This window comes from Numida meleagris, chromosome 2, assembly GCF_002078875.1.
Source record: "Numida meleagris isolate 19003 breed g44 Domestic line chromosome 2, NumMel1.0, whole genome shotgun sequence".
NCBI classification, from domain to species: Eukaryota; Metazoa; Chordata; class Aves; order Galliformes; family Numididae; genus Numida; species Numida meleagris.
In genome coordinates, this window is record NC_034410.1 from 7794435 (window position 1) to 7818813 (window position 24379).

Sequence of the window (24379 nt, forward strand, 5' to 3'; positions counted from 1 at the left end):
CTTCAGTTGACAGGAGGCTCAGCTGTAAGATTTTAAGCTCTCTTTTCTACAAAATAACAATTTTTCCTTTTTGACAGTAGCCTGTGATAGCCTCCAGTTACGGAGCATGTATGTTTACTGGGAGAAAGGCTCAATGTGACTTTTACTCTATTAATTTCATTCTCAAGTATTAGGAAGACTAGCCTTCAAATACTGAAGAGTGTAGGAGATGGAAGGGACTCGTATATCCACATTCATGCTGTTACATTTATAGTTTACATTATCATAAAACGATGTTGTTAAAAAAGGAAATGCAGCACACAAGATGTTATAATGAATATTACATTTGTTTCCATTAACTAGTGCAACACTACAACTACTACATATTACATAAATAAACAAGCATTCACAACAGCTAACTTTAGCTAGCCTTCCCTGACTACAGAGAGAGCCTGCAGGCAAAAGAGAAAAGCAGCACTGCTGCAAATCATCCCAGCAATAAGCCTGTCGTTTCCTTACTGGTACACTGCTTCAGTGATTAGGCCACCTGAAGTTCTAACGAAGATCACCCCAGCATCTACCAGATTCCAACTGTTAAATGTTGCCCTTTCTGTTACGCAGAAAATATCTTGGAGGGCTGTAACTTACTGGAGTGATCTGGTTATATAGATTAGAAATAACTTCCAAAAAAATGGCAGTTAATCCTAATTATTTTGGTGAGTATCCCCAGAACGCACGCAGTGTTTTCAACTCTACTGAAACAAACTGCAAGACACACGTAGGAAGTTCTGTAAGCCAAGTTCCCCACTGAAAGATTTAGTCTCAAACAGACTGAACATTCATGAAAGAGAGTCAGAATCACAATTTTTTATTTCTCCCTCTCCACTACCCACTCCCTTCGTGTGGGTTTAAGAACCTCCACATAAAAAGAATCTAAGGAGACCCACTAAGTTCTCCAAGCAACACCTCTCCTAGGCTGACCTGCTTGGTTAAGTAAATGTCTCAAACTACCAATCCCCACCCTTTCTCCGTAATGACAGCCCTGTAAATGTTAGCTGTTAACCTTTCAAAACCAGAGAACAGGTGAAATCGCAATTTATAGCAAGGGAGATGTTCCAGCCCTCCCCGCACTCTCAATTTCAATTTATTTTAAAGAAATAACGTGTGGGCAGTGGAGGTGAAAAGAGCCCTGAAACAAAGTCTGATTTGGAGCCTTCTATCATCCTTCCTATTCCCCTAAGTAGGGATGATGGAACTCTGGCTAGGACTAGCTGGAATAAGATTGGCTTTTGACTGTGCTTGTTTTGTCTGGAGGTCTGCTATACAACTACATACTGGCCTGATACCAGTTCTGGATTAACTGTATTATGTTCCAACTCTTGCCTTTACAGGAATATTTTCAATTAAAAATGGGAAGAGTGTAGTTTACTGAACACAGGACAAACTAAGTGCTCTAACTTCACTCTACTGGTGATGTCTTGCAGACATTTCATGTAAAAATTGTTTTCATATGCAGAACTGGAGTCTCTCCTTTTCAAACATCTGCTCCCAGAAATTACAATTTCAGGTGGAGGTGTGAAGTGCCTCAAAATCTGAAAATAACATTGCACTTGTTTACAAACTTTAGAATTCCAACCTATCAAATTTATAACAACAGTTAAACTTATATACAATTTTCACATCCAACTTTCACAATGAACAACAGTTTCCTTCAATCTTTAAAAATAAGACAAATTACACTGGAAAAAAAAATTATGTAGATACTTACACAGAAGTAACAAGCATCCCATCAGTGATATACAGGAATATAAATATGGGAGGTAGAATTCCCAGAGGTCTGCAAAGAACACATTAGGCACAGCCTTAGCTTATCACAAATAGGCTACCTATGTCATAAACACAACTGAATTAACTCCTTTCCCTAAGCTTTCTTCCTCAGGACTGAAGAGTTTCTGTATTTTGAAGTATAAACTAAGAATTACTCAGTTAACAAATCTGCAGGCAACAAAATCCCACAGCACTTCAATGTGACAAGCATCTTCAGCTTCGAATCCTATCCCATTTAAATCGCTTGTTTTAAACACACACAACATCTTGTCCACACAAGCATGTAACGTATTAGCATGCTAAAAACTGATTTAATAAACTTACTGAAAGGGAAAAAAAAGGTATCGACTAAATTAATACAACTTCTCAACCTGTGCAACAGTCACATAGCATTTACTAGAAATAAATTTAATTGAAAACATCTGTGTCTAGAATTAAAACAAAACTAGTGCAAAGGAGTCTCTTGTTTGGTTGTTCTTTAGAATTCCATACCGTACAAAGACTCCATACTGGCAGCATCATTGTCTATGAGAGCTGAAGCCACCCATACGATTCCAAGGATAAGCAGTGCAAGAAGGATGAGCATTACAAGGGTCTCCAGAATGCGTGCTCTGATCCCCTGCGGGCAGAAGAGGGAGAAAACAGAACAGCCAGAGACCTTCAGTCAGACATTTTCAAACGTAGGAAAAACACAAATAAATAGTAGTTGCTTCTTCCTAGACAGACACCCATATTTTGTCACGCAGACAAAAGGCTAACATGTAATGTGCTTTTAAAATACAGTCCTCCGTGTGCATTAAAAAGGAAGCACTTATGGGTTTATAATGCCTGGGTTGTGTTTTTCCCCTCAAAACCATAGAAAAATGTTTTAAATTGCATACGCCTTACAGTTCTCATTAATCTCATTATTTCATAAAATATTCTTTACACTGTATGATTTTGTCTGAGCATTTTTAAAAGATGGATTACTTTTCTAATACTTCCAGCAAAGAAAGTGGATTAGCAAATTTTTATCTATGATTCCAATCAAGGGAATGGAAAGCCAATTATGGCAAATAGCCCAGCGAGCATTAAACCTTGCATAGGTACAACACACCAATTTAGTTAAAATACATCCTTCAGCTGAAATTGCCTCTGCCCCATTCCTCACAGTCTGCAGAGCCCTCCAGCGCACGCTCGCAGTAGTGCTCCTTCCCAGGCAGCCCGCACGCTGCAGCTGCATCGCTTCCAGCAGCCCCAGCCCTGAGTGCTGAGCCGAGCTGCTCTGCTAGCACACACATCACACATCTGCAGAGCTGTCACAGCAGCTGCTCGTGAGAAAAGTGTCACAGTGCTCCAGTAGCCGAGTGTAACATTTGCACATCTAAATGTACCAAAAATCTTTGCTTTATATATATACACACAATACTACAGTATGCACGTATTCACACACCGTGTTTTAATGCTTATTTAAAGCATCTTCAGATATCCTTACCATTAAGGCAACTTCAGACTGCTGTCCATATAACAATTTTATTTTTCCTCAGTTATCAGTATATGCATCTCCACAAACACGTCTTCCTGTTTCTTGTATCCCAACTTGTGTGTGTAATACTGAAAATCCACTTCACAGTTCACAGAAGGAAGTGTTACCTTATTCTTTGCCCACACACTCTCACCAACCCTTCTCTCCCTGCTTATTGCAAGACGGTAATAAACTTCACACATTTACTCTGCAAGTTAGGCTCTCAGCATAACAACAAGCGATGAATGACGACCTTAGACATCTTAACCACACGCATTTATCTCCCATAGAACACCAACTCCTCCCTGCCATCAGTCCCCTGCAGAACAGTTAGCGTGAAGGCAGCACAGGGAAAACCAAACAACTTGAGATCTTCACAGCATTTCCCTTAAGGCTTCAACAGGAGATGGAGACAAATGCCCATCAAGGCTCTCAAACATCAAACCTCATATTAGAGGTAGTATGGGTAAGAGATTAACTTAATACTACAACATATTTCATGTATAGTAGAAGTGGCTTTGAGAGTCACTTATTAAAATATAGTTTTTATAGTGCTCAAAAACTTGCTTTACTTCCATGAGTTATTGAAATTGAGCATATAAGCAAAACACATATTTTGAAAATTAAAGATATTCCATAGGCACGTTAAATACCAACACTGTGAATTTAAGCAACAGGTTACCAGAAAACCCATGTATTTCAGTTCAGTCTGTATGGTGTTTCCCTACCCCAAGTCACAAACTTCTTACGGACTTGAAAAACATATGTAAAACAGTGACCTAACCTAAAGAGGTAAATAAAATATGTTAAACCTTCTGCATTTACCTGCATCTGTCCTTCCTTCAGTACAGGATAATGACACATAGCCTTTGCTTTGCCGCAGAAAAAAGCCACGCTGTTAGAAGAAAACCCAAAACATTCAAGGATGCATACAAACAGACCTGCTGCAAGCTTTACAAGAAGCTTGAAGACTGCTCTCCTAAGCAAAGGAAAAAGCAAAGCTGTCCTCTGGGTTTCTGACAGCCTCAGCTGTGGATTTGTAGCTTCTCTGTTACAGAACACACACGTAAATGTCAGCCTCTCCAACATGCTTCACAGCAATGGCTTCTTCTGGGCAAAGCTGGAAAATATTTCATCTCATGTGGAGCCCAGAACATTGAATTCTCCTCCACTGGATGGATGGAGGAGTACAACTGCACTACGATGTAGCACAGTTGGTATCAACTGTAAATATCTTCCTTCCATGTTTACTGCAAGTTTTCTCCGAGGAGAAGATTAGGATGGACCGTGCAAATAATGCTCTCAAAAGAGGGAGACGACCACAGCCAGAGGTAACTATTCCTTCTTGCCAGAAGGACTACATGCTCAAACTCCACAAACAGCAAGTTACCAGCATAATCTGTCCTTCCCATTACCATTTTTCACATGCTACTCAGATAGATAGATCCCATCTTCTCTTGTTCTCACTAGTTCCACCTATCTCCACATTCACAAAATACATCAACAATTTTGTAGACTCATGTACATACTGAAAAGCAGGAGTGACAGCTCACTCTAACGCTCCAAGTTTTTATTTTTGCATTATACACGCACAATAGGATTCAAAAATTGATGATCCATGGAGTGTGCCACAGCAACTTTTTTTTTTTTTTAGCAGAAAGTAGGCTTATTTGTTCAGGTAGTTTTGCTTTTTGTTTCTCAAAAACGTAAAGCTTGAGCATTAAAACTAGTCACATCTTTAAGAGCTGGTAAGAAAACTGCACTCCTGAATGAGGACAGGGAAAAAGTAGGCAAATACATGCAAGAGAAGCGTAACATTGCACTGAAAGCAAAATTATGCAAACAAACCTTGAAATCCACTGCTGATTTTTTTTTTCTAATTTCTTTGGAGCAAATACCTTCTGACTTTTTCATTTTGGCTTAACATTTCTCCTTTGAGTCATTTCACTTTTCTTCTCTCCCACAGCCCCATTACATTACTCAGCTTCCTTAGAAGGACAAAAATGTCATGGTGCATCTGCGGCACAGAAAATATTACCACTGCTATTTCACATGGACTCCATTTATTCAACTCTTTGTGTGAAACAGAACATCAAGTTTAGAGTTTGACATCTTCAGAAACAGCTGCAAACCCATCTAAAACAGCAGCTTGTAAGAGTACATTTATGGTTCATGTTCAGTCTGCATCATATCTGCCTTGAGTAAAGAGCTAACAAATGCATACAATGTGGAAAAAGAGGGGCGGGTATGCAAAACTACCTCAAGTTAACATTTCAACTATGAAAGGAAAAACAGTTGTATAATGCTAAATCTTAATGTCAAAGAAGCAAATGCATTTGAGTCTCCTGGAAATGTCCTTTGATTTCTTGCTGGTGTGCAACTGGAAACCACTGAAATCTTTACCACAAGTGTCAGAGGTGAGCTATCAGCAAGTTGCATGTGCAGGTACATACATGTGTGCACATACACACAGGGTTAAGGCAAGTTCAGTTGTTTAATTGGGAGAAAGTCTCATGTGCACTTGTGATCATTGTTTAATATTCCCATGGAAACTAAACTGATTACAAGAAAGAATAAGGGGAAAACAGTTCATGTTTTTGGTTTTCTGTATTGTTTTCATGAGGAAAAATGATGATGATTGAGTCCTCATCTGGTCTTCCTTTCTGTCAGGTATGTAAGAACAAGAACAGCAAGCACTACAAAACCAACCACCTGACACTGGGTTTTTCAGATAGTTTCTCAGTATCACAACTCTGAAGCCTGCATGATAACACAAATACTAATTAATTCCTATTGTGTCCTTCATTAAAGAAAAATGCACAGATCATAATTCCCTGTTTCATTAATTACTTCAGTGCAATTCAACCTGCAATTTAACTAGTTTTAAAGGAGGAGGGATTTATCTCCAAACCAAGCACAGAAAACAATTCTGAGCCAGAAGGGTACATAAAAGATACTTTTAAAATGAGAAAGAGACTGGTTTGCATCTATTGCATGTTCTGGTATATAAAGGAAAATTCAATAGCTTCTTTCAGTTTGCATTTTTCCTGCAAGCCTCCGTAGAGCCTGTAAGAAGGGGCATAAAGAGCACAATTCTTGACACCACTATGAACTAAGATAGTAAATTAAGATATCAAACTCAGATTTCAGTACAGCATTAACCACACAGCCTTAAGTAATGTTCCCATGCTGTAGACTTATGGGATGAACACAGTTGTAACCTTTAGAAATAATTAAATATGTTCCCTTCCATCTTAGGCTAAGTTGTGTTGCTCATAAATACAGCAATAAGGCAATTGCAGGGCAGGCTCTGCAATACACTTGCATTATTTTTCAGTAAGACAAGCTTTATCCCTGCAGTACTTCTATTAACATGTCATTTTTAAGGAGGTCAAATCCTCCGCTTTCTCTTGGTCCATTATTTGCTGGGATGCTGGTTAGGTTGCAAAGACAAAAGACTTTTTTTTTTTTTGAACAGTGTTACAAATACCAGACATCAAAGAAAGCAAAAAAACAAAAGCTACATGAAATACTGTTGCGCTTGAAGTAATAATATGAACTGGGGAAGGGAAATAAACATTAAGGTAGTGGTTTTCCTAGCTTCACTGCTCTGCAGTAAGAGTACTGTTCTGACCTCATGAGTTCAGTTTCTGTTTGTAGGCACAAAGAGAAAGAAAGTATGAAAACCTAGGGGGAAAAACAATGAATTCCATTTTGAAAGAAATCTCTAATGCCGTCCTTGATTCTTGATAAACTGACAATTTGCCAGTTGGAAAGACCAGAAAATTTGAACCTTTGACCAAGATGCACAGTCCTCAAAATGAAGTGATATGTACCATAGTTACTTCATCAGACTCTCTCTGAAGATCTCAAAAAATAAACTATGTGAACAGAAGAAAAGGAGATCAGGAAGCATCCTCACTTGTGTAGGTGCTGCTCTTGCACCTCAGGGGACTGCAGGGAAGAGGGGAGACTATAGAAAACCTTAAAAAGGAGAAAGATGAACTAGATGTGAAATATAAAGCCCAAATGGGAAAGGACAGCAATAACGTGAGGTAAAAGAATGCATTAGAAGTGTCAGGAAGAAGAATCCAATCCTGTTCTTCTGTCTTCAATTTGTACATAATTTCTTATGTAGGCCCAAAAATGAGAGGAACAATTTCCCCAATACAGACTCACCCACTTAGGGCCATCCTTTAGAACAGTAAACCACAACTGGAAGGAAAATGTCATTTCCTTTGTCACGCAATGATTTTAGTTTTGGTAGACTGATCTAAAAATCTTTTTTCACAAAGCTTTCTGACAACAGATCCACTACCACTGTTTCCAATGCTTATAATCACATGACGATCTTTGATAATTGCTGAACAGGAAATCAAAACATATCAAACAGCTTGTAACTTCAAGTGAGTTTCAGATCACCTGCAAAGCAAAACAAACAGATTTCTGTAAGAAAATTACCTGCATGGTTCCCTGTTGTCAGGAAAAGAGAAGCTTAGCATCACACAAGCCAACCTGACACAAAAAGTCTTTTCCTGAGGGAGAATGGAAAATTACGTGGTCAACAAAAACTTTAGGAACTAATTACTATAATCTGATAGATATTACAATTAAATTCTTTATTAAGAAAATTGGGAAGGAAGACTGGCAGATGATATCCTTTAGCCTCTCCCTTTTTTTCAGCTTCAAAGAATGTTTCACAGTCTAGACAAAAGCTCACCAATGCTTTTACTCACAGCATTTTCAAAATTCATGCAGTTCTTTCAAGTGTGCACTTAACCAAGTGAAATACTTTGTTAAAGAAAGATGTTTAACACATCAATCCCAGCAGCATGGAACTTGCCAGAAGCCTAGTAATATCTGTCATCTTCTGTGTACACTAATGAGAGGAAAAAAAAACCAAAAGATGAACAAAAAAAGCATCTGAAGCTTCCAAGGCATGCCTACAAATAAAAGCTGTCCTAAGAACAAATTCTAAGGATCTTGTGGTTTGTAAAGCCTTGGAGATATCTGACTCTCAGACTTCCAGATTTTAAAAATCAATTGCTGAGACATTCTGAAGTTTTTATACTGCTTAATCCTGAGCTACTTGTACTGCCTGTAGCAGCGGGCCTAGGGGTTCATGTTTCCAGAAATGCTGTGTTTTAGCAAGAAAGGTTTTAATTATTCTAAGTGTTCTCACGATTGTTTTTTTCTTGCAACTCTGGAAGGCATCATCAGAATCTTACCATGTTGCTTTCATCCCGGATAACAAATATCCCAGATGCATTAAAAACAGCACGTGGACAAGAAAGGTAATTCGTGCTGAAAAGCCCAATGAAGTACAAAGATCAACAGGAGTTCTGAAAAGATGACAGATGTCATGTAAGAAATTCAAAACTAATATATAATTGCTAAGAAAAAAAAATCATTTCTCCTCTTCAGTAAATAGGTATTAAATGGGATTACTATTAAGTAATTGCAATACATTAAGACCCATTGCACACTGTGTGCATTCACACAACACCTAAAGGCTGGGTTTTATTGCAGAAGAGAATGTATGTTTGATAAGAGTTGTAGAACTTAAAATGAAAATGAGAACTCAGCTTACAGTCCCAGCTATCAAGAAATTCTTATTTTCTTTATTGAAAAGCTGTAAGAAACTACTTTGTATTGTTACTTCTATATCATCTAAAATACTTTGCCATTAAGTTAGCATAAACAACAAAGACCTTCCTCAACACAGATTGCCCAAAAGCTTTTGGGTAGTTTGCATAACTAGCAAGTAGCATGCAACAGTGCTGCTGTGTGCTCCTCTGTCCATTTCAGAGTCACACACAAAATCTGGAAAGGCTTAAAAGGACATCTCTGATGACTACCATTTTGCAAAACTAAAACAAAACATGCATTATATTGTCAGGGAATGCACTGGTTCCACCCTTGAGCCAGAAAGCCACCAACTGGTACGTTTGTTAAAGGGACTACTCCATAAATGATAGCAATCAAGCCCATCTGAGCTCATTGTTGATCTTTCAGTTGTGATTAGGAAGAATAACCATTATTTCCCAACAGCTTAAGCATTCATTCATAAAAAAAAAAGGTTTTAACATGCATGTATAGAAATTTGCCAAGAGCTTGTGTTTTAGCACCAATTAAAGAGGAGAAGAAGATGCAGAACATTATTTTTAACTTTCCATAAATAGCAAAACTCCTGGTCAAACTTAAGAACTACTGCCCCATCCCAAGCAAAGCATTTTTTTTTTTTGCTGAAATGCTACCTGTCTACAGTAACTTGGATGAATAAATTATAGCTCTTATAAGATTTTTGGAACGACACTACAAAAAACACAGCTTTGCATGGAATTTGGCAGATTTTACAGGGGAAAAAGGTAATTATCAGTGAAGTAAAAATCACAATGTGTTACACACAAGGAGTCCTAACAATGTTTCTATGGTGCTAAAAATTTAAACACAGTTCTGCTTGGACATCTTGACCTCTTGTATGGTAAGGAAACATTACTTTTTTTTTTTTTTTTTTACACTATGCCCCAACTCACAGGGAAAGCCTGGGAAACATTTCTGCAATCATGGCACATTTAAAATACACACGAGGCCTATTGTTTTCATGTGACAAAAAGAAGTCCTAGTTACCTTACGACGTGTTTGTTGAGACACTGCCTGCAATAAACATGCATTCTAACATCTGCAAAAATAAACAGAAGTTCTGCAGAATTAGAACTGCAGAATCAGGCTGAAGAATGTTATATTTTGATGTTACATATTCTACTTTTTTAGCACCTTATACCTCCTTTTTCTTGGTTTGTGAGCATTAGCAAAGCTATCAACTATTCCTAGAGTTAGAAACTATACTTTAAACATCCTTTGCTCTGACCTACTTAGGACAGCACAGAAACACATTTCTTAATAAATAAAAGAGAACCACACTCCATCAGGTAACAAAGAAATAAACTAGATCTAACATACTGATATTTGGTCAAGTGCTGATCATATCTTCTCCCACACTACTTCGTGCTTTACATTTCTGTCCTGTACAAATTTAGAGACTGAAATGAACACTTTTCATCACAACACAGCAAGTGTGAAGTCTGTATTTACTTTCCATACAAAACAAACCTTAAAATTCCATATTCTCAAAACACCGTCAGCAAATTTCAGTTGATTTCTGTTAGTATCTTTTCTCAAGCGATTTCAGTGGTTACCATTCTGCCAACGGAGCTAGAAGAGGCAGCTGAAATCACTTTACTGCAGAGAAGCTAATTGTTATATAGTATAATTAACAAAATATCAGGACTGTAAAAAGAAACACAGAAAAGAAAAACAAAGTGAAAACTACAGGATCTTCGCGGAAAAAGGAATCATGAACTGTTTGGGTACCAGCTAAAAACATGAATGAAGTACTACAGGTGCTGCCCATGCCAAACTGGAAACAAAAAGCCAATTTTACCTAACCAGAGATCAAGAAAAGATGCCTATTTAATACGCTGGTGAAGACATCTCTCCAGGCCAACCTTCGAATAGCCTAGGATCCTACATGGACTCCTTGCAAGTTTGCATCTCCACCATCAGGATGGAAGACTGTTCTGTCTCACTTTTTCTTTTTTAACCTTAGGATTTATTTACTTATCCAAGACAAGTCAAATGCCAAGAAGAATGAGAACATCAGATTTATTGGCTGTATGGCAGCTAAAGCATTGTTTCAAATACGTGGATTCATACTACTTGAGGAAAGAGCATACATCTGACTCTTACCACATCAAGGCATCATTCAACTATGTCAAAGCTCACATTAAAAAGGACAGATACAGATCTCCTATTGACACAACAGTAAAAGAATAAAGCCCAAACTTTTGGGCGAAGGAACATGAAAGGATACATAGAGCAAAACAATGGCTGTCCATGCTCCCCCCTTCCTCCACAAGTTTCCTCTGTTGCTCCACTAGCCAGCTCAGCTCTAATTAGGTCTTTGGTGCTCCACTCCCTCCGCCTACCAAGTTTCCCAGACTTTCCAAAGCCACCTGCAGAAACAACATGGGAGCCATGGGATTTCTGACAGCATGAGCCTCCCTACCATCACTTACTTTTGGATGAGAAAGAATCTTTCCTGTTACGCTGAAGTGATAGGAAGAAAAATAGATATTTTCCACCTTCTTTGTAGCTTGGCAGAAGATTAAAATAAGTCATCTAAAAATATAAAGGAAGACTTGGAACTTATGACAGTGGTCTGGTGCAAAGAAGCCATAAAGATGAGTTCTCTGAAGCAAAAGACACATAGAAGAACACAGATCGCTACTAAAGTTCTAAAATAAAGAGAAACCTGAAGGTTTTTTTTTTTTATGTTGATCTCAGCATGGCTAAGTACAATCAAGAAGCACATTTCTAGGAACTGGCCAGAGCACCAGACTGCTGGAAGCTCCTTTCAATAAAGTGGGAAACTTTTTAATAAGTGTGTGAAAACAAATAAAAAACCATGGAAGAGGCCAGGGATGGGAAACAACCTCATTGCTTTCTTGAAGCCTTTCATTCAGACATGCTTAATTCCTAGAAATTCCCAGTCAAACAGAATTTTGAACTACTCACTTCTGCCTTAAAAAAGAGCATCTAGAATGTCCCTCAGTCATTTCAAAGGATTCCAGTTCCAAGTTAAATGCTTTGGCGGATGAAAAGTCCAGTAACAAAAAGAAATATAGCTCCCATGGGACTACGTTATTTCTAGAACCTATTGCATCAAGTTTACAATCTAAAGAGATTCTATACAGAGCTGCACCATCTGTATACCTTGCAAATAGTAGAAGTATTTTAGCATGTGTAATTTTACTTACGCAGAACTCCATAACTTAGCCTAAATTCAAAGAAAAACTGTAAACAAAAAAAACATCACTAGATGTATTCCTAAAGAGAGCAACGATTGACAAAGCTGTTAACGATTGTTAAAATTTTAAATGAAGAATTATGGAAATTCCACTAAATATAAGCATGCTAAATACAGCAGAACTTTGTAACAGCTGCACTGCACAAGTTCAGAAGGATGTAGGAGTCAGGGGAGCAAAAAGTTCAGCAATGCATTTCGTTCCTGGCTCTGATGAGTTGGAATTACTAATGCTCCACTGCTAACTTCTGGAGTTTGATTAGTTTCACAGATGACTCATGCAGGAGTCATCTAATACAGTTTCTCACACTATGCTAGAGTAGTAATGGTCAGAAATCTACTTTTTGAAATAACACTAAGCTTGTTTGATATTTTTTTATTGCATGGCATTTTTATTCCAATATTAACTAACATTGTTTCATTCTGTTATCCTATTGATTTTCATAGATCAAACAAAAAAGCTACAAGACCATACATTAACCTAGCACAATTTGCTCTTCTGCCTGTTTGGAAGAGCTTGTCAAAAAACTAATTATAACCTCAAACCCATAAACTACTGCCGAAAAGCAGCTCTGAAGTCACAGTGTGGCAGGTATTGCAGAAAAGCAATGCTGAGTGAAGTATACTTTTAGTTTACGCCTGGTTACCCTATTTTCTGTAACTTGCTCTGAGGCATCTTTAAAAGAAGTACATTCTAATTTATGGAAGCAACCAACTGACATTTAACTACTTCAATGAAACGGAGCACAGATCACATCTCATCACATCTTGATCCAATGTGTGCAACAAGCAACATCCACTTACTCCCCTGCTCAGCTGCCCCCAGATTCAAAACTGTTACATATATTCAGCAAGCCACAGATCTCCTTATGGTAACAAAAAGGTCAGATTTTGCTTGTAATGTCCCTGAAGGAGTTAAGAAGTCTTACAAAGCCTTATGAAATGTTTTATATGTCTACAAAAACAAATTCCCATTAAGCTGCTCTTTCTCAATAGCCACAAATTTCTCCATCCTAGCCACTGATTCTTAAGCCTGTTTTTATCTTGCTCTTATTGAAACACAACTGGGTCTGAGGAATGCACGTTATTTACTGAGAAGTTGCTGTCTTGCACAGCCTTTGTTCCTACATGTCTAAATACGGACAACACATAAATTATACACATGGAAGTCCAGGCTTTGAAATACAAAAACGAATAGAACCAACATTCCCAAGCTCTTTCTGACCTACAACGTAGCACTTCTCAGGTTCTTACTGTCTTTAACTTAACCTTAGTTACACTTATTTTGAACAGACAGAAAAGAAGAGATCCCTGCTTTGCTTTAATAGACAAATCTATTTGAATCTTCTACTAATCTCCAGTACAGTGACATATTCTAATTACAGGTCCTCAAAAGCAGTCCACGCACTCACCTCAGTCTTTTTAGATTAATTTGCTGGAAAAAAAAAATTCTTTTCCTCTGCAGTGCTACAAATAAAGGACCTGGTTGTATAAAACTGTAATTTTAGTATGATTTCAGGTAGTTTAGGGCACCATGTCACATTGATGAGCATCTAACTGGCACATTAATCCTCCTCATCTACTTTTTCTTGTCATTTTAAAAGCTCTTCTCGCATTCAGTGTTAAATGTGCCTGATCCACCTTCAATGTCATAAATGAAATCACCACGTATTGCTGTTCAGATGCTGTTTCTGAGACAACTTTGATTTTCCAGAGAAAGGAGGAAGTATACAGAGAGTCAAGATGCACGATTCTTAATGGAAGTTTTACCATTAAATATTTTCCTTAACTGCTATCCACCTTGCATCTAACTGATTATACTATGGGTTTGTATAACTGCCAGTTACATACGCTTTTATTTTAATAAGGGAGGAGAAGCCCTGATCAAGTTACTTGCCAAATCAGAATCCCAAAATAAGCAGGATCTGCTTCTAAACATCACAAATAATCTAATAAATATTAAGTGGTGTCATTTTAAATGACTCTGGTTTAAAGAACAAGATTTCATATCTGAACTTAAGATGTTAGCTCATGTCAAAAATACAAAACCAAACAGCTGCCTTTGATGTGACTGATTAAACAACTTTTGTCTCTGGTATTACTAATGGAAAGAGTAAATGGGTTGCAATATAATGTACAATAATTCAGTTACATACTAGTAAACATTTCATAGAGATCAGAGCCCTAAAGTTTCAGTTCATGCTGAATGATTTTATAGACAAATAAATATGAGCTTAAATGCCAAATAAACATCCACTGTTAACAGGGTACCTTGGGACTATTTGGTGAGCCATTACACACTGGCCCGTGGCTACTGCCATGGAGGTACAAATAAGCATAAAACATGAAACCCAATGATGTTTTCCAATAAGGTTCAAGTCTCTTGCATTCACTTTTGCAGAGTAAGTGGGATAAATTCAGACAACTGACTGGTTTTAATTCAAGAAATTCTCATATCAGGAAGGATTTCCAAGCAACCTTCCCCAGGATTGTTTGTTATAAAAACAAACTGCCTTCAGTGAAATACTTCTTGAGATTAGCAAAACAGTTCCTAGAAGTAAATACTTCAAAACCAACTGTGAGCAGACTTCCTACATTTTCATCACATGCCAAAAATATATATTTGCTGTGCTCTACACCTACGGTTAAACCAGAGTCCTATAGATACTAATAGGAAAACTAGGAATGTTTTGTTTATATTAAGCATGGAAAAAACAAGAAAATTACAATTTCCATAACCATCAAGAAAGGAAAGCAGCAGCTTTACTTATCTACATTGACTGGGACGTTTACTTATCTAAAGTTTGCAAATGCTACACACTGTAACACAAAGCATGCAAAATTTAAGCAGAGTTTAACCTCATTATTCAATCTAACATGAGCAGGAAAATCTATCAATAGCAATGACAAGTGTATCAATCAACTCAAATGTTGGAGATGCAAGCTGTATATAGTATAGCTACTCAGCAAGTTAGAACAGCTAACCTTTAAAGAAATAAAAAGAACAACTTTCTTTTGCAGTGTTCCAACATTTTACTCCCTCCCCAAATAAGTAACTATATTTACAATGAACATTTTCAAAAGTTGAGCTCTGGAGAGGTACAGGAAGGGAAGAAATCAGCCTTTAGTAGCAGAAACCAGGGAATTTCAGTATTTGGAATGAAACCCGCATCCCAAGTTTTACTTTCAAGGGCTAAGCTGCATCTGCTAATACAACCAGGACGACTGAATTTTATACAGTAGCAAGCACTATGCAATAAACTGTTCCGAACACCAGCCCATCTCACCTGCCCTAAGTATATGAATAAGCTGCTACATTTTTAAGTGGTATTTTTACTAAAATAAACTAAATGAGAATATGGGAAGAGATATCAAGGAATGGCAAGCAGATGGAGAGCCTAGCTGACACATAACAATAGCTGGTGAAATATTACTCTTATTTTCTGTAATAAACACCAAGATCAAAACATTATGCAAGTTAAATTTCCTTGAAAGGTTCCCAGCAGGAGTTTTCCTTTTTGTTTGTGCAGTACGCGATTTCCTCTCACCCACAAAAAACATACCAAGAATGTGCATGTGCCACTAACACTAAGCAGCACTTCCTTAATCACTCATTTCCAACAATTTATGGATGATCAGTGGCAAAAAACGAGCAAAAATAATGAAAGCATGCAATGAAAGCTCATTGAGACAAACCTGTTTGGACTTCCTACTCATTTCTGTGTGTCTTTAAGATGAGGGTCTGATACAAATTAGCCACTGGGAAAAAAGTCATCTGGTCATAAAATACAGTACAGGGTCACTTTTATGTAAGTTTGCCAAAAGGGACATAAACCAGGACAATTTCAAACTGTGACACAGGATAGAAGTATATTAAAAAAATCTTTGTTCCTCCTCCATTGTGCTGTCATGTTGCTCAGCTTTATAGACATTCTGAGCACCAGCTCTGGCCTCTTCGCTTCCACCTGGTCTACCTAATTAATTAAGCAAGGAAGTTACCTCAAATTTTTGTACTATTTGTTTTTATTATCATGCACTACTTTGATGTTCCAGGAGTTAACCTCTTAATCCACAGACTCTGTGTGTTGTGTTCTGAACATTTTGGGATGTCTGGATAATTTGGATAATTGGTCAGGATGTTGCTGTCGCTCATGTTAAACTTTATGCCGTGACTTTGAGTTCAAAGATCAGTATTAAGGTAAAATACTTCATAAAGCCTTTTTAAAACTCTACACTCCTGATTACGCAATACCTAGTTATACCAGTTTCTCACGGTGGTAAATCGCACTTTTGTATTTTCTTACAAGGAAATTACTCCTAAACATCTTTATCTTTGTCATCTTCAAACAAATACAAATTTCAGTTGAAGTTACATCAAGAGAAAGCATATTTTAAGGTCAAGGAAGGTACAGCAATTATCTCTTCAAAAATGCTTGCCTTCTTCACACAGCAGCATTCGTGTAACTTTCTGTGCAGCCTTCTCGCGCATGGAAACATCAGTGCTGCAAACTATAGATGCTCAACTACAAATAACAGTTTCCTGTTTTAGAACTTTAAAGAACAAGGTTAATTCTGACATTAAGGAGCATGGCTGACACCTCTGTTTTGTCTCATAGTAGAACTACAGAACATGAAGGCCCATGAAAAAGAACTGTCATAGGATCCAAACATGAAACACAACTTCATGTAAAGACTCTACAGAGACAAAAAATTTATAAAGGCGTGCAGAAGTCTTCAATTCTAACGCAAAATATTAAAGGTACTTCGGGCTATTCCAAAGGCTCAACTAATAGCACTGGCTGAGGCATAACATTGCAAGGAACTCTGTTTACTTCAATGGTCTTCAAAAGCCTAATTCATACCTGTTTACACGTAAATCTGTGAACAAATTCAAAGTGTGTAAGGTTTTGCATGTCTCTGTATATGTATATACATACACACGTAGCCCAGATAATAATGGCATCTGCTATTAGATGGAAATAAACTATAGCAAGAAAGAGCACTTAAACTCTTTAAAAGTGCACAGTCAGCCCTCCCTTAGGCCCCAAATACCTTTTTTGAATTAAAATAGTGGCTTTAATTAAAAGCTAAGCAGAGAATCAGTTTGATTTTTCAGTGCAGCACTGCATCCGTCCATGGTGAGTGTCTAATTTCCGTATTTCTCTCCTCTGCATAATATGCAAGTGGTTGGTTGTTTTAAACTGTTGCCCTAGGGAAGTCAAAGAGTCTGTAAGAGGGGCCATGTGCCATTTCGAAAGTATACTAGTGACCAAGAAAAAAAACATGGTAAATTGGAAGATAGTTAATCAAACCCATTCAGATTCATGAAACTTGAACAGTTAAGGGGGCAATACTTCCATAAAAGAACATGGAATTAAAAGTACACAGACCTTGGAATACTAACCTCTGCACTATCTGAAATATAGCTCGCAACATACGATAACAAATAGATAAAAATCAACTTTTAGCATAATCCGTGACATACAGATGAACATAAACCTTAGGGATTCGGGCCCATATGTAATAAGACAAACATTACTGTCACAATATAAGCTGAACAAAGAAATCCAATAAGAAAATGAAAAAACTAGTCCATTTCAGAACTGAACCTCTTCTTCATTTTTCATAACTTCTATTCAAATCCAACATGTAATTCTTACATGAACATCTTCAAATGGATGTCTTGACCATACACCTAAATCCCGAAGGACCCACTTATCATAACAAAGGCAGTGCTATGACCCATTTAAGGTGACTTCCATCAAAGTCTCCAGTGGAACAGTCCCTTCATCCAAATTTGATCTGAGTAGGCATCTAAAATCAACTGCTCTCCCCATACCACATATCCAACTCCCAACTGAAAGAATAAAGATAATATATTCTGTGCCAAACCTCTTTATTCAACATCTTCACATTTACAGTAATTACTCTTCCCTTAAATGCTGCAAGCTTTGCCATATGTATGAAAACCTCCTTTAAATGAAGACCACTGAAATCTGATTTTGTCAGTTAACCACAATAGTTGAATTTTTTTTTTTTAATCTCTCTGGCCCATAGGTATAACGTGATCAATGACAAGACTTGCACGAGTATTAACAAACTGGTTTTGATTAAGTACCAGAATTTTACAAGGTAATCATGGTTTCAAAGTCCTCTCTGAAGAGAAAAGAGATAACCAATGCATTAAAAGGGAAGTCTTTTATTGACATCTACAGACAGATTATGGGTTTTATCTCATCTTGAGTTGTAAACGCTTCCAAGTGTAAACATGTAAAGGTGACCCTATTTATCTTGATACTAGCTACCAACAAACCCCATTCACATGTTTAACAGCTACAACATAAATTGTAAAGTTTAATGTAAATCCCAAGCCTAACGCAGCTAGGATACGTAATACAACTGTTGTAGACAACAGAAACCTAGAGGTCAAAGGAACACATTGTATGTATAGTATGTTAAGGAAAAATAATTCTTGTTCTTGGATGGAGCGCTAAAGAAACCTGGCTAAGATGAGCCACCTTACTTCTATACATTAACTGTAGCTAGACACAGACACAAAAGCAAAATGGAACATTCTCCACTTGAAAACTGGAAGGACAAACTGAGCTGCTGAAAGTGTTCTTAGGCCTATGGATATCTGAAGTGAAGGAAGGAGTGAAAAGTAGAACATACTCCAGTCAAAGCTGGGTAAATAGAGCTAAACACAGCCATACAGACAACAATTAATCCACTGCCAGACTCCTTTGAAGCTGAACTTAGTGTGGTCATCCAAGCTTACACTGAAGTAACTTGCATACATCTACAGTTCAATCAGTAAAACAAGCTACCAAACAGGTATTTACACACCATCCTGGTAGGGTCCCACAGGTCCATTATGACAGAGCTATCTTGCTCAGTCTATGTAATCTACCAGTAGCTCCAACTGTAGAATAAAATCCCTAATACTTCACATTATTTGTTCTGAATTGAAGTTTTCTTCACATTATGTTTTCCAAGAACGTTTTCTTTGCTTTTCTTTGTTCCCACAAGTGTCTACATGAATTCTAAAATCCCAAACTGAATGCTGCACTTCACCCCAAGCTTCCCCAACTCCACCAAGAACAAAAAGAGTGATTTCACCTCTGTGCACCCTTGTCAATGCAACCAAGAATCCTGTTTTCCTCCCCACGGCAATCATCACCTCATTTTCCTAATTTCAGGCCACTTTCCAAGATCCTTTACTGTCTACTTACTCTCATCCTAAGGGCGTGGAACTCCCTCAAGCCTTTAAGAATCCCCTTTCAGTATCATTAAAAACAAAAGTGTTCTCTTTTGGATGATGAAAACTGATAAAAACACGTACTTCAACCGGTCCCTAAACAGTCGTTCCAGTTTCCGTTATTTGATGTTCACTGTTTGAAATTCATTTTGCTGTGCCTCCCATTACAGTAATTTTTCATTACATTTCTTTAGTTCATATATTATTATTCATATATTATTATTATTATCACATTCAGAAATTGCTTTCCCAAGTTCCATGCTTCATCGAAACAGTCAGTCCTCTCAACTTTACTACATTTAATAAAGTTGAAAATTGTTCATTATTTTCTACTCATTTAAGATAGCTTTCTTAACACACTGTTAATACAGGTTGCAGTATGCACCACACATATTAGTGTTCAAGAAGCACTTGAGTAATGCCCTTAATAAAATGCTTTAACTTTTGGTTAGCCTTGAAGTGATCAGGCAGGTGGTCTAGATGATTTCTGAAGTTCCCTTTCAACAGAACTGTTCTAAATAAAACCTTTTTTTGTAACATTCTGACTTTTAAAACTCACGTATCACGCTTTTCTGTTTTCTCTGGTTCATCTGTTATTTAATCACCCTTCCCATTAAGAAGCTTGTACTTCTTCAAGCTGCTTTATTTCTGGTGCATTTATTGAACATTAAAAAAAAATCCCAACTAAATTATCTTCCTCAAAAAAACTCAGTTAAAACATTATTAAAAAGTAAACCACAAGCTAAATCAGTTCTTGGTTTTTCTTGATGTCATTGCACATGGGACTTTTCCTTAAGTTTACTCACAACTATGTATTGTGTACCCGCTTCATCTGCTTGTTCAAGTTGGCACGTCTGTATATACATATTCACATAAGTGTACACAACCCAGCACAGAAGTCCTCCCAAATCCGTAACTTGTTCCACTAGCAATGAGGACTGAGAATGGAACATGTACTGTAATTACTCCATATGCATTTAACAGCATTTTCGTACCTTTTTTAAGCCAGCAAATCCTTCTGATTCCAAGAAGAAAAAGGCAAAGGGCATCAACACAAATAAACATAAATTGGAAAAAAGAGAAGCAAGATTCCACAAACCTGAAACAAACAAGAAAAAGTTTACATTACAAGTTTCTCTATTTTAGAAATTAGTCATGTTACATTTTCCTTTGTTACATAAAACAACACAGCATACACATCAGTACAAACAGAAGCCAGCTATGTATCCATTACATTCTACCTACGGGTCACTGCTTAAAAAAAAACTCATATTATTCTGCATAATAGGCTTCAAACAAGAACCGCATACCAACTTCAAGAGAGAAACTCGGTGAAATCTTGGGAAACAGGCTGCAAAGTCAGGTTGACTACTTCCACAATATCCCCCTTCTTGGTGCATTCAAAAAATAAATTTCAGGACAGAAGTACTTCATCAAAAGTGAATCTCAAAAAATTGAGTCATATGTATTCACTATCTCACATATTTTTTCCTTACGAAAAACTTAGACAAACTGTGGACATTCTGAAAAATTCTATCACTACCTCCAAACTGAAAGATTGTGCTAACAGCAACAGCAGCTTTCCACAATGATACAACTAGCTCAGTTGTAAGAGGAGAGCATTAGATTATCTGAACTTTGGTAATGCTTTCAACATCGCCTCCCAGAACATTCCCATGGAGTAACTCATGAAATACGGGATAGGCACCTGGACAGTGAGGCAGACTGAAAACTGACTGAGCTTCTGAGACCCACAGGTTGTGAGTAACAGTATAAAGTCAAGCTAGAAGCCATGTACTGTTGGTGTATCCCTGGAGTATTGAGTTTAACATCCTCATTAACGACCTGGATGACAGGAAGGAGTGCATCTTCAGCAAGTTTGCCAGTGATGGGAGGAGTAGTGTTCTGCTGTTCAGATGAACCTCAACAGGTTAGACAAATAGAGAGCACAGTGAGGACCAATTGGCAAGAAAACAGCTCTGTAGAAAAGGACTTTGAGGTCCTGTTAGGTAGCAAGTTGAACAGGAGCTCTTGCAACAGAGATGTCCAAAAGCATCCTTGGTTGCATTAGAAGTGCTGTCAGCACTACAAAAGAAGGGGAGCCTTCCTCTACTCAGCACTGGTGATGTACATCTGGAGCGCTGCATCCAGCTGCAGGCTCCTCCATACAAGAGGGACAGGAATATATTCTAACAAGTCCAAAGGACCACAGAAATATTTACTCTTCAAGAAAAAAACAGGTGATTTTATCAATGTATATAAATATCTGATGGGGGAGACAGTAAGGAAGGCAGAGTTGGACTTTTCATAGTGGTATCCAGTGAAAGGAGACAAGGCAACAAGCACAAACTGAAAACAGCAAAAACAACTTAAACACAAGAATAAAAAACAACATATCTTTTTCACTGTCGTTGTGGTCAAACACTGCAACAGGTTGCCCAGAGATGCTCTGTAATCTCCATTCTTAAGTGTATTCAAAACCCAACAGGACGCTACCTTGAGCAGCCTTTTCTAACAGACTACACTGAGCAGGGGCACAGACAATACGATTTCCAGAGGTCCCTTCCAACCTCAACCACTCTGATTTAGAAGAAAAACGAGCAACTGACTACAGCTAGGACATCTGTGAGACACATGTGACATCGGCAGGAAGGGAAAAGGTTTAGGAAACAATCTGAAGGGATAACTGATCTTCATTAAGGTTACCTGCTTTATTAGGATTTTCTGATGTGGACAACTTCTGAAACAAATATGCACTCATTAACATCATCCTATCAGATGTTAATATAATGCTGTGCTTCTTAGAGATGTATTATAGCTTAACCTGCAGTTTCATACTTGTGTGGCTACCAGGTTTAGCTAGTGTCACAAGTACTGCATCCTGAAAATACAGCTTTTATTTAGTTGAGAAAAGCACACACATACCCACAATTCTACAGGACTTGTGTATCACCTGAAATGCAAAAAAGAATATCCTCTATGATTAAAAAAAAAAAAACCAAAATACCACCCTTCTCACATACAGGCTTGTTTCCTTTCTAAAAATTGTCCAATTTGGAAAGAATAGGAAGAGGCATGTGCTGCATGTCTTGAGAAATCATTACAAAAAGAAATTCCTGTATTTAGTTCAAAATGTCAAAAGGTCAGGAGTTATCTTCACCTACTCACTCCTTAAAAAGAAATGAAGAAAAAAAGACTTTCACCAAATATACTTTTTTTCCCCCCTGTAAAATATTAAAATTTAAAGGAGGAAGTTATCACCAGGACACAAGTTTAGCCAAGTAAGTGATACAAAATAAGACAAGAAAAATCCAAAAGATGCATGAAATACAATACTGAAATGCTAAAGAAAACAGACTGCCTAGAGGTGGCTAAACTTAACTAACAAAGAGGGGGATTCCTCTCTTTAGAATTTGCTGTCAGGAAGCTCCTGTTACCATTCAAGGAACATTAACACACAGCAACATCAGGAAGAACGCAATCAGCAGTCCTTACCAAAAATACAGTAACAGGAATTCTGTTTATATGTGCATATATTTACATGTATGTACACACACATATATACAAAAACACTTCTCCAGAAAATGGACACAGAAGTTTTTGAGCTGAAATACCAGTCAATTTTGGTTTTTTTTGGAAGGGGGAGGAAGGAATCTTCTTATTTCAAATGCTTTTCCAAATGGAAAAGAGTACATTCAATTATCAGACGCTGTAACTAACAAACTGAACTAACTAAAACTGGGTACACATTTGTCAAAATTTCAGCAGCTGTGTTACACATCTACAGATTAGAACAGTGCTAAGAGATGTATATAATATGTATAGAGCATTTCAAGGGATGGGATGGTGGTACACATCTGAAGTGATGTCTAAGAAGTTGAAATCTAAAATGTACATATTAGCAGCTGGTACACAATATTGAACTGCAGAGCTACAACAGAAATTTAACATTGCAAGAGGTAAGGACAGTGCTGTAGTGCTGATGATATACATACACACACACATACAAACATGTATGTATACATTTGAACAGGTTCCCATTTCTCTTTCTTCCCACCCACTTCACTGACTGAACACAGAGGGGCTTCTTCCCCTATTACATTTCTAGATTATCAAATTAGGATAAGAAATCAAATTAAAATGCATCCATAAAATAGATATTTACTATTCTATAGATTACACCATGAAACTGCCTAATAAGACATTTGCAGATCTTAACACACACAAAGCTTTAAGCAGCTCTAGTCGTTTGTTTCGGGGGAGGGTCTCTTTTTTTCTTAAACACGCTTTTGCAGCGATTTAAGAAAATCCCCAATGAAATAAGTTAATAAAACAAACATTAAAAACTTGGTCTTTGGCAATCATACTAGAGCCTCAGCAATTCTTTTCTGCTTCAGGGCAGTTTCTTTGCATTTTACCTCCACCTGGTGGCTGTAACTAGTACCACCACAAGTGAACACTTAGCAGCTGTTAGCCCAACCCCGTCTGGGTTTAGCTCCACACACATTAGTTAAGATGATTTAATCTGGGCCTAGCTAAGGGCCTTCTTCCTAGTTTCAATAATTGAAAGCATATACTTTATTCTATCTGGTATTACTCTATATGACAAAACTGAAGCAACAGCCAACAGTAAAAACAGCACACCTTAAGATTACAAACAAGCATCTCAGTCTATATCTGCAGTTGATAAATTAACACAAGCATTCTCAAGCAATACCAATTTTCCCATTCAGTAATGTTTGCAGAACAGTAAAAAGATGTACATAAAGGCAATGCTAGACAGTTACAGAGATACTAACGTTTTCTTAATTGCAGTGTTTGTGATTGCTCTATCAGCTCTCAGCACACGTTATTCACAAATAACTTCAAGAAGGTAGGCCATTATAAGGAGACAGGGTTTTACAAAGCAATGCAACACCATTCTGCAAACCCAGTGAATGCCACA

At 37.4% G+C, this 24379-nt stretch overlaps 1 protein-coding gene across 3 annotated transcripts in view; it reads right to left on the reverse strand.

Moving 5' to 3' along the window:
• Nucleotides 1-24379, reverse strand: part of LMBR1 (limb development membrane protein 1) — a 64002-nt gene that overhangs the window by 20414 nt on the left and 19209 nt on the right. For 2 of the 3 annotated variants that reach the window (XM_021386812.1, XM_021386813.1), the window contains 3 exons: nt 20430-20533; nt 2299-2425; nt 1748-1816 (listed from right to left, as the gene is read on the reverse strand). In XM_021386812.1, coding sequence (XP_021242487.1) covers nt 1748-1816; nt 2299-2425; nt 20430-20533 — 300 coding nt within the window. Of the gene's footprint in view, nt 1-1747; nt 1817-2298; nt 2426-7489; nt 7513-20429; nt 20534-24379 lie in introns of those variants that run through there. The other variant, XM_021386814.1, reaches the window with a different exon arrangement.